Source organism: Strix aluco, chromosome 2, assembly GCF_031877795.1.
Source record: "Strix aluco isolate bStrAlu1 chromosome 2, bStrAlu1.hap1, whole genome shotgun sequence".
Classification (NCBI taxonomy): Eukaryota; Metazoa; Chordata; class Aves; order Strigiformes; family Strigidae; genus Strix; species Strix aluco.
In genome coordinates this window covers 19222224-19233974 of record NC_133932.1, presented here as the reverse complement: position 1 = coordinate 19233974, position 11751 = coordinate 19222224, and the positions used below count along the sequence as shown (strand labels likewise).

At 37.9% G+C, this 11751-nt stretch overlaps 1 protein-coding gene across 3 annotated transcripts in view; it reads right to left on the bottom strand.

Annotated features, from left to right (window-relative positions):
• The window catches only part of EPHA6 (EPH receptor A6), a 528684-nt gene continuing 516933 nt past the window's right edge, over window positions 1-11751 (bottom strand). For all 3 annotated transcript variants that reach the window (XM_074812331.1, XM_074812313.1, XM_074812322.1), the window contains 3 exons: window positions 7905-8098; window positions 5478-5627; window positions 1-2544 (listed from right to left, as the gene is read on the bottom strand). In XM_074812331.1, coding sequence (XP_074668432.1) covers window positions 2430-2544; window positions 5478-5627; window positions 7905-8098 — 459 coding nt within the window. In that variant the 3' untranslated portion in view covers window positions 1-2429. The remainder of the gene's footprint in view (window positions 2545-5477; window positions 5628-7904; window positions 8099-11751) is intronic.

Below are 11751 nucleotides of genomic sequence, written 5' to 3'. Positions count from 1 at the left end.
TCGGTAATGTATTTAATTGTGAAAGAGGCTCCTTCCACAGATGTCACGTTGTTGGCCACGGAAGCAATGACAGGCAAAATAGATAATTTTGACAGGCAAAACTGATAAAGGAAAATCAACTTTTAAATTACTCTGTGATGATAGTATGTTTTAAAAGGCTTCAGGTAAGTATGATTTTCTTTCCATAAGAGAACATTTACCAGAAAATTATTCAGATGTGGAACTGGGGCATAATTTTTCAAGTGACAGTCACAGAAAAGAACAAATGCTTTTTTTTCCACTAAAGGCCTGTGATCCTGCAAAACACACATGCTTGTACAGTCCTACTGAGTTCAGCAGGACTACTCATGCTGGCAAAATTACCTTTGTAGCTAGCACAGGACTGGAGCTGCCTTTCTTTAAACAACCTTGTCAAATTGGCATTGTAGAACACCGGTGAATCCTGATCTTTAGAAAACTTGTTCCTCAGTTAAATCTGTTTGGGCTTTTCTTTTTGTTTTTAATGAAAGAAAAGAAATTTACTTAACGCACTACCGTTATCTCACTTAAATTAATGCAGTTATTCCAACATAAAGTGACAACAGTGAATCAGGCCTTGCGTGTCTTACTCTGTGAACTGGCTGGAAGCATAATCTTTTCTGAGTTGTTTTCTGATTTTCCTTCTTTGCCACCAGTATACAATGGCAGCCTTTTCCAAGAGTTAGGAAATACATTTTGATTTACAGGCTGTAAATTAAGCAGTAAATATCATTATGATTACATAAAGTAGTTAGTTCATTTTGATATACACATATATTATACTAATTACCCAAATGCACGTCTTAACGGAAGAGTTGTAATGCTTGAGTATATTGGAATGCCACGTAACTCAAAAATGTCCTCCAAACTATGTATAAATCAACAAAAGCATCTGCACGCAGTTTACATGTGACATGCATGTAGATCTGTGTGTGACTTCTACAGCACACAGACATGCGCTGGTTCCCCTGTTCCCAGTAACGCATATCCCATGCAAAAGTTTGGAAATGTAGCCAGCACGTCTGTGTAAGTTGTCTGAATAAAACATGAAAGCTGTAAGTCTTAGAGAGGTACAAATATTATGTTAGGCCTTTGCAGACATTTTCTTGCATGTAAATATGGCTATTGAAGAGTTCTAAAGGTAATTGTCTTCGATGTCATTTAGATATCTGTACTAAATGAAGGTCTAGCCCATAGTAACCAGAGCTCCATTTCAGCAGAGTCTGCTTTTTACTTCTAAAAGCAGTTAGAAGTAGACTCAAGGCAACATATTATTACACTGCTGTCCTACATCTCCTTTTCTGCCTATGTACAAGATAACTGAATACCGCAGCGTGTAACTTCCAGCATTAGTTGGCGGTTGTAGCACTGCCCTCAACTGGAGGATGATATGGCTGGCCTGCTCCCATGGGCATAAGCACATCGCCCCACTGATGGCTGGCCCCCTCAGGTCTACTACCACCAGTGAAAATTATGCTTAGGTCAAGCAGCGGAGGCCTGCATTTTTGGAACAGAAAGCTTTTTGAAGTCTATGTGGCCACAGTAGAGCTGACAACCATGTTTTACACGTGGTTATGGAAGCGTTACAATCAGTTTTCCAGTGAATATTTGCCACGTAGTAGAAGCAAATGCTGAGTATTAAAAAAAAAAAAAAAGGGAAGGCCTAGGGTGGTGAAGAATCCCAAGGATGAACAAGTTTTCCAACCTAATCTAAAATTTAAAGCATAAAAAGTGTCGAGTGCTAAAGTAATTAAAAATCAAGGACCTTAAGTTTTCAAACAGATTTCTCTCACTATCCTCCCAATTATTCACACAATGAAAATTCGCTACATAAAATCATCAGTCATTTCTGCAAACAATACTAACAGTTTGAGGCACCATTTTACCAGCATTCAGACTATTATAAAGTAATATAACAATAGGACCTATATATTTGGATTTAATTAAGAGATAAAATAAATATTTATGTCAAACTTCTTTTTGATTGCACATTTGGTATTGGAAGTTACATGGTCACAAAACATGAAAGAAGTCAAATACTTTTTGATCTACCAGCAAACTCTAAATACATCGATAAAGAAGCCACACCAGGCCAAAGAGATTACTACTTTCAAGTAAGTTCATGAAAGTTTCCCAAATACTGTTATACAAAGTTACACATCCATGCTGAGCTATTCATCAGTGTGTAGCAAGTGTCTTGCAGTAGGCCAGGATTTTATCGGCAGATAACTGGCGGAGGAGCTATGCAGTGTGATTAAAAATTCCAGTTTGGAAGCATTAACATAGAAGTACTTTTATAGTCTGAACAGGAGACTGCAGTTCTTGAAGTTGGGAAGAGCAGAAGGGAAGAATGAGAATATTTTTCTGTTTTAGAAATGCTGAGGCACAAAACACAGTTGATTCTAGTACTTTCATACATGAAATCCTTTCTCCTGTATGTGCATCATGTGTAACCGCAAAGTCTGTAAACTGCTGACTATTCGTCTCTGGTGTCCAATGAGTACAACTCCAATTCTTCTAATGTCACTGCAAGATAAAAAGTTTCATCTTGGATGCAAGTATAGTAAAGCCTCTTGTACACAAAAGAGAATAAATATATAACGAATTGCTCTTCTTCAGGACAGTTTACCTTCCTGAGTGGGACATATAAGAAAGCTGCAAACATTCAAGTTTTCTGCACCTGTCAATTCCAAATTTTTAAAGATAGTAATTTAAGGAAAAAAAAAAAATGTAGTTAGAGCACTGGTATCTTTTGTGATACTAACAGTCAAGTAATTTTCCCAAATCTCGAGGAGGAACCTGAGAGGTGGTTCTAATAGCCCATTTTTAGTAATGTGTTAATAGCAAATGTTTCCCACTCATACTTGCAAAGGAACAGGGCTGATACACTCATTCTTGTAGTCCCGAGGTAGAAATAAGAGAGGCTGTGCTTCTGATGATTTGGGGAATGGTGGTGAGAGATGGTCTAAAGATCAGAATACCGGTGCATCTTCCAGCCTGACCCAGATTTCCTTCCTGGTTTCCCTTCATCTCATCTAGACCCGCACCCCAGAGTGGGTAGCTCACCCACAGAGCTTGACTTTTTGACAGGAATGAAGTCAGCAGCCCTCAGCATCCAGCACAACCCAGTAGTTTAGTTGTTCTCTAAACATCACCAAATGCAAGATGCTGAGAAGGATCACAGAGGTGGTGAGGGCAGGAAACTTCAGACATGCCTTGTCAATTGTCCAAATCCCACACTGGGACATAGCTAAACAGGCAATGTCTATGCTATCCTCAATAACTGTTTGACGATATAGTTAGTAAAGGAGCTCATGGGATGAGTCATGACCTTTATGGGTTTCAGATTTGCAGTTCAAGATACCTGCCTCTGTGTCCTCCAGCTAAAGAGCCACCGGATAGCAGCAACTATCCAGTACTTAGGCTTAACGTCCACATGGGGCATGATACACAACATTTAAGGTCAGCAGGGACTATGTGAAAATATGGAGCATCTTAGAAGATAAAAAGAGTCAGCTAAAAGAATAAACCTTTGGGGGGAGGGGGGAGTGGTATTAGAAATGCAAGAACAATGCTTAGTACTTCTCAAGAAAGGCTTGATAAAACTGAGAAAGAAGCCAGCAGGCCTAGGGTAATGGAAGTTATTTGAAGAAAGAAGGAAAAAAAGCTGAAGTAGTATCAAAAGGAAGAAAGCAGAAAGGATGATAACCTTAGACAGATGATCTGTAAAAGCACAGTAAAGCAGACTAAAAAAGAACTTGAGGAACAACCAGAAAAAAAGACACCTAATAATGAAACTCATAACAAACCTTTCCGCAAACTCGCTGGGTACAAGAAACCTGCAAGAGGCTCTGTAGAATCTAACGATGATTTGGGTATAAAAGAGCATTGAAGGACTTGCCACTGTTGGAAGACTAAACTGTTTGAGTTAACATTCACTGTGGAAAAAACTAAAGTGACTCCCATGCCAGAACCTTTATGTGGGACTTGACAGATCTGTCTGAAGTTGAAGTGATTGCAGGAGAGGTTATAGGACAAACTGAAAAAACAACCACCCATCTCCAGAACAAGACTATAGTTAGCCAAGAGTTTTAAAAGAGCTTAAGGATGAAATAGTGGAATTACTAACAGGAATGTGAGAGAGGGAGTTATCGGCTGTGTTCCATGTGCCTAAAAACATCTTGGTGCCTGAGGCATGGAGAGTGGTGTGAAACAAAATAAAAAGTTTCCAGGGAAAATCTGGGTAACCACAGACTTGTGAGTCTGAAACCATTACAGGGCATAATAGAAACTACAGTAAAGTACAGAATTATTGGATTCTTGGATAAATGATCTACTTGAGTCACCATGGCTTTTGCAAAGAGAAGTCCTGTTTTATGAAGTTATTGGGTTTCCAATGGAGGAAAATATACAGGTGAAAGTGATTCATTTGATACACCCCACTTGTATTTCCAAAAGCTTTAGAGAAGATTCTTCATCAGAGCTTCATAAGGAAAATAAGGAGCTATGGCATAAGAAGGTCTTTGTGTGACTAAGTAACTGGTTTAAAGACAGGAGGTTAGGAGTAAATTGTCAGATTTTACAATGTAGTCATCCATAGAAATCTGTAGGAACCAATGCTGGGATAATGCTGAACATTACTGCTCAACAAATCAGTAAATCGTCTGGAAAAACAGGTGAGCACACAGGTGAAAATGTCAGTTGGTGAGACTGAATTGTTCAGGGTAGTAAGGGAAAGGGCCAGCTGTGAAGAGTTTTAGAAGGATCTTATAAAACAAAGTGACTATGCCATAAAGCAGCAGATGAAATTCAATGTAGGTGAATATAAAGTGATACACATGGGAGAAAACCAGTCCTAACCTCACCTGTAAAATTATTGAATCTTAACTGACCATTACCATTATTAATGCAGATGGTCACAGCATCAAATAAAAAATTAGGAATTAATGGGAAGAGAATACAGAACAAAATAGATTGTATCATTATACTACTGTATTAATCCATAGCATGCCCAACTGTGGATTTCATTAGGGTTTTCATTTCAAAAAAAGATAGAGAGTGGTGTCAGAGATGGCTGAAGAAGGGCAGCAAGTGGAACAACTTCCTCATGAGGACTGACATGGGCTTGATGATGTTCATAGCAAAGTAAGAAAAGATTTTTGCCACTGATTTCAGTGTCTAGATCAAAACTGATTCCACAAGAAACATTTAAGGATGCTCACTGCCTGACCTTTGGTGGCATTTGGTGTGGTCACAGAATGAAACCATCAGTTCTGGGTCTCTTAATCATATCTTTCTCCTGTGTTGTTTTGGTAAAAAGAAGTATTTGTCTTTTATTAGCTTAGGTAGGAAAGGAAATGAAAGTACTGTGCCATACATCATGATAATTACATCACTGCAGCATCCAAACAAATTCAGATAGATTAGTCACTGTAGGGATAATAGATTAACATACTTACTCAATACTCATTCTTGAAACCATATCCAAAGTTGTGAAACCTGCTGCCATGAAGTTATTTTTATACTGACCCATTTTTATGGAGTCCAGCCAGTCACTGACTGAAACAAACAAAGGATATTCTGGAACTTCACCAGGTGAATCTGGCATTCTGTGAAAACAAAACGCGGAGATTACCAAAACAGTACAAAATATGACACTTAATTTACTCACTCTGGTATGCACTGTTTTTATTAAAAGGTAGATGGAATGAGAGAGGAGCCTAAGCTGTAAAAGTCAGATCTTAATGGAGGACCTCTTTAACCCATTGTCTAAAACTTACAAATCATGTCAGTCTGCCGAGTTGCACTACTGAAACAACACATATTTTTTGAAGCACTACAGCTCAGTTAACAAACCAAGAAACTGACCTCTCCCACTGCTCTTATTTTAGTTCCCACAAAGTGTTTCTTTACAAGATCTTACATGTTCAGGTTGATAATAATTTCTATATACAGTAGTCAGACGACAAACAAAATTTAATGTGAGATACAATTTGAAAATTCATTACAGTGTTAAAAGACTTAAAGCTAGCCCTAGAAGAAGCAAAAAATGAAATTTTATATCTTTGCTTTTACATAGCATTTCAAATAAAAATGAAGGAGCTAGTTTAGTCACATTTCTGTTTGAGTTCTCTTCCCTAATATTATCGCAACTGAAACAGAAAGATAGAAAAAAAAGATTCCAATTTTGGGGCATATATTTCCAGTCTTCTGTTATGTGCCACACTAGTGAAGGCTCACTGTTTCATTGACTTTGTACATTTTGTGTAGAGAAACTGTAGGAACAGAATGCAAAAAACCCACACTGCTATTTATGAAAGCTTTATGATAGCCTTTATGGAAAAGATATAATTTATTTAAAATGAAAATTTCTACAGCAAAAGCCAGCCAACATTAACTGATGGAACATGACTATATAATGTAGGAAGCAACACGCCCTAATATCATAACATACTGAGTTTCAACCACACAGATTCAAATATGTTAAACACACTGTTTTTCATTTATATTATCAAAGTGATAGAGAAACTGAAGGACAGGAGAACACCGGTAAATACAAGCTTCAATTAAAGACCTACCAAGGTCCCTTCCAACCTGAATTACTCTATGATTGTACAGTTCTGTAGAATAACTGCTGACCTCATAAGTTAACAGTAACACAATAATCATTCAGACTGACTGCATTAAGCATTCCCAAATGAACGGAAAAGCTTTCCCAAGCAGATGAACTTCATAAGAGCTTCACTGCAAGAAAACAGGCATAAGTTTTTAGATCTTACCTAATGTTTTAAAATAAGAATAGATAAAAATGCATTGCTCTGATGCTAAATAAAGTGACCCAGGTACAAGTCACATATACATTTATACGCACATACACACAGATGTCACTAACTAGTGCACAGACTTTAAATCCCACAAGTCCCACTAGTTTGTGGTAGATGAAATGACTGTAGCCCTAAGTCTTAGGCTTTCCAAGTAACCTCTCCATTCAGCCTTTCCCATAGCAAGATACCAGTCTCAGTCTTTGCCTTGTATGCTTAGCCCTTCTCCAGACCATATAAAAAAAACTCTTAACCTACTGAGATTCTTCACAAGACCCACCTAGGCCTTGAGAACCCCTTATAAACCCAGGGGGTCTCCATGAAAGCACCTTTCTCTTAAGGTGAATTTCAGCTAATGAAGAGAGTGAGGCCACCTGGACCTTCACTGATTTTAGCTGATATCCAGGGACAGCTTGGATTAATAAGCCTACAAAAATTGACAAATTCTTCCACCATAGCCTTGCTTCTTCTGTAGCTGCATTCATTTCTGTAATATGATTAATAGAAAAAACTTAGGCAACACCATCAAGAATTTGTTGTGGAATGGTAATAGCATAATCTCTTATTTGGTCACTGTTGCCATTCTTCTGCAGATAAATAAAAATTTAGCAAGCTAAGACACAACTACTTTCTGCAGGAAATTGCCCCAAGGCAGTTCAGAAATTGCTTGAGCACTGTCAGATGGAGAGACAGGCTGTTGAATAGAGGAAAAAATTACAAAGAGAAAACAAGCACATAGGAGAAGCACAAAAAAAAAACCAAAACACCCAAAACCCCAGGAGATTCACAAAGATTAAGGATAGACAGTGCACAAACAGGGTTCAGACAAAAAAAAGAAAAATGCCTAACATAATCTGCACGACTTGAGAAAAAGTCTTTATGCAACAGTGTATTAACAATAAATCAAACTTTTAAAGGGGCTTAAAGTTATCTGAACCCCCATAACTTTGTGAGTTCAGAACTCTGCAGCTCTCTCCCACCCCTACTTAATGCCCTAAAACGTCTAATGACAGCCACCATGTGTTATACAAAAAAAAAAAAAAAAGGTATTGTAAAGAGTCTTACACAAGTATGTCCTCCACTAGGGTATGAAGGGTGCTCGGATTGCGGATCAGTTTGTCTAGGAAGCTGACAATGTCACTAAATTTTGGACGGTGGTTCCTCTCCTTTTGCCAGCAGTGAAGCATTAGCTGGTGAAGAGAAGCTGGGCAGCCCATGGGAGCTGGAAGCCTGTAACCTTCTTCAATAGACAGTATAACCTAAAGAAATACAATGCATATGGTTACTGGACATTAGAGTTAAATGTTGAAAGGACAGTGTGAAGTTGACAATTAGAAACCAGTAATAACAATTAATGGCACAGCCACCCTCACTTTATGTGTTGCTGGGGCTTCATGCAGAGAATTGGGCTTGACAGGAGTGTGACCAGAGGAGATGTGAAGTGTTTTGCAGGCATATGAAACACAGTAGGCACTTTTTAAAGCTCTCTGGCCATCCTCTTCAAACAGCCAAGAAAGGAGGAGGAGAAGAAAGAACCAGTATCACTGCCTTTTTCATCCACTTCAGGTTGATTTTGTACTGAATGAGGTCACAGGGCCATGAACAAACCTTGTATGGCCGCTGCATACTGGGATGCTCCAATATGTTGCATCCTGACAAAGTGTTAGTGTGTGGCAATGTCATGATACAGTCAAGCACTACAAATGCACACTGCAGTGCCTGGCAAATTTACGTGGTGATAATATGTTTCTGTTGATCATTAGAGTATGATTAATTCAGACAATGTCCCATATGCTGAGTTACAGCAAGGCACAACATTATTTTTCACAGCCTCTCTCAGAAACCTGGATGTCCAAGCTGTTTATGGCTACACAAAAGTTAATAAAATTATGGTGTTACTGTATACCTTAAAGTGAGCAAAACTTTCAGCAGATATGGAAAATGTGTTTAGTCAGGATTTGGAAAGAAATAGATCTGATGTCACCGATAAATCACATGTATGAAAAATTACATTTGATCAGTTGAAGGTAGGCTTGTTTTTAGTAACACTGGTAACAAAAAACATTGTCTGAAAAGGGCATTAGCAGCTCTGTGTGACAGGAGGTAGCAAAAGTAGGTAAGGTCCATGAAAAGCTATCTGGATTCATTCTATGTAGGATTTAAAAAACAAGGGGAAAGGTGACTCGGTTCTGCAATGAGGTGGTAGCAGTGGGGATGATGATAGAAATGACATAGTCAGGGTTTCTTGTATATAAAAGAATGGAAAGATAATAAGTGGTTGATCAAAAACAAAGCTAGGAAAAAGACCAACCCTACCACACACACATAACCCTTCCACATAAAAATCCAGCCAATGCTAAAATGTTCTCTAAAGTACAAATGATTGTACACAATATTTATAATAACACAGTGCACTTATGAGAAACATACCTACTGCATTTATACCCACTCTGCTTTAAGGAGACATTTATCATTTTCACACAGATGTATGTACGTGCTGCAGACATATTAATGCAGCTGGAAGGGGTACATTAAACTGTTTACAGCAAATCAGTGTTTTATAGCACTAGCTGTAGCTTCAATATATTCAATCTTATTATCCTGGAATATATCCTCATTCTCTTTTTGAATTCTGAATTAATGTTGTTGTCTCTGTTCGGCAATGCCTAATGCTTATGCTGCAAGCATTATGCAAATAAATAAGAGTAATGAAGCTACCTTAGCTCCCCTTCATGGCATGGGAGAAGATGGAACAAGACTCTTATAGCTGTACACAGCTGGGTGTCTGAGTTTTATAAAATGAGGTGACCTGGTCTTACAGTGTATAGCCCTCTTGTATTCTGGCATGAAAAATGAGTGTTTGCAATGTGGCAGGGAACTGGATTTGCACGGGGTAAGCTTCAGACCCATCAGACCCATCGGCAACAGCACTGGGAAGTACAGGCTGCTCCAAAGGCAGCGTTACTTGCCATAGGGAGCTGAATATTATGCACCTGTGAGTACTGACAGATCACATATGTGCAGACAGGACTGGTCATGCACACACAGAGGTGATATCTAGCAGTAAATGATAAGTCAATATGATAATGCTTCCACCTGTCTTTCTGGCTACTTGTTTATCTCCCTGGGATTTTACTTCAATGGTCCAAAAATCCAGGCTGCTAAAATGGCTGCTATAGGAAAAAAATACCATCAGATTGTCAGAGAAATATTCCCTCCAAAGCCCTACCTCCTAACCATGAATATGCCCCTGAGATTGCTCCTGTTACAGACTCAGGATGGGTGAAATTCAACCCCACGCGCATGAAATGTTATTTGCAAAACTATCAAATCTCAAGCAGTTTGACAAAAGTAGCTTTATGAAACATAGGTACTTGTTAGTTGGGGTACAGCTTAGCTGGTACTTGTCACTGAAGAGGCAATCTTTAGCGGCCCAGAAATGCACATATCAGTCTTTACATTTAACTGTACCTGTTGCAAATGCTGACTTTATGAAAAGTATTTTGTTCTTAAGGCAAAGGGAAAGCTTGTCTACAAATATAGCATTTGCTCGACACAATAGAGAGCTGATGAGGTTTTTCAGAAATAATTTATTCAGGAAAAAAATGAAAAGTAACAATTTTCCAGAGATTGTATTTTCTCTGACAGACTCTATTTTACCATGTCTATGAAAAAGGAGTTACAGTGCATTTTGTTTCCTCTCTTGTTCAAAAGGAACATTTCAGTATGAAGAGAAATGCCATCTGGTACTGGGATAATTATAATTTCTCATTAATACCAGCACATTTTAAAAGTAAACTGCAAATATTGCCTCATTAGTATCCCTTGCGAGGCAAGTATTATTTTTAGAGTCTAAGAAGCAAGAGTAAAGATGTGATAAGTGTCTAATACTGCAATGGGAATCAAGTCTCAAAGGAAGAATTAGAGCTTTTTCGTTTCTCATTTTTTTAATTTATTTTAGTTCCCGCTTTGCTACTTGCATAGCACCTATCTCTGAACAGAGGAATTAGATATCCATATACCTAAAAGGGAGGAAGTGTTACATTTTTCCTGGTAATACAAAGTTATCTAATATGTGAAGACTGTACATGTTAGCATCTTTTAAATGCCTTTTGCTTTGCCAGTTTAAGGTTGAAGAAGAACCACATTAATCATGAAATGTTTTAAATGTCTGTATCTAGACGAAGGACATAGCAACAGCTCTAGCAATCGGCATAACTCTTTTCACATTGGCAAATCAATGTCCCACCTATTTCAACCCGCAAGAATAGGAACATTAGCTTAGTTCCTGTGCAGATGAAGCCCTGAGTCTGCTAACAAAAAGGCCTATTACTACTGTCTAGTTCTGGTTTTGTGACAAACACTTGATGGGTATCAAAAGGTGGAAAACATGCAAATATTCTGTGCTGCCATCAAACACTGAGAAAGAGGCTGTAGGTTTCTCTTCAGCAATGAGTGTGTTTAGAACTCATTAGAAGGTCTTGTGGGTCAGCATTAAGGTGAGTAAAATGGGCAGGGTGTATTTTTACAAGTAACACTTTTTGACAGGTAAGAATACAAACAAAGGGAATATTTTTTACAGTTACCACAGCTAATTATTTCCATGCTTTTTAATGCTCACGCTTCTATTTTTATAAAGGGGACCATTCTTTTTATATATTTTTGGACACAGATGGTATTAAACACTGGAACCTGTTAAATACATTTTATCATTTTTGTTTGATGTTAGACATAGATGTAAATGTTGAAGACAGAGTTAATATTAAATATTAACTATGATACCAAAATTATCTGAAAAATATTCTGTGGACTTCTATGCAAGATTTATGCATGTTTAGTTTCAAAATAATTTGAAACTGGCAAAAACGGCATCTGAAAATTAAGCTGTAATCTTTCTGATAGTTTCATTATT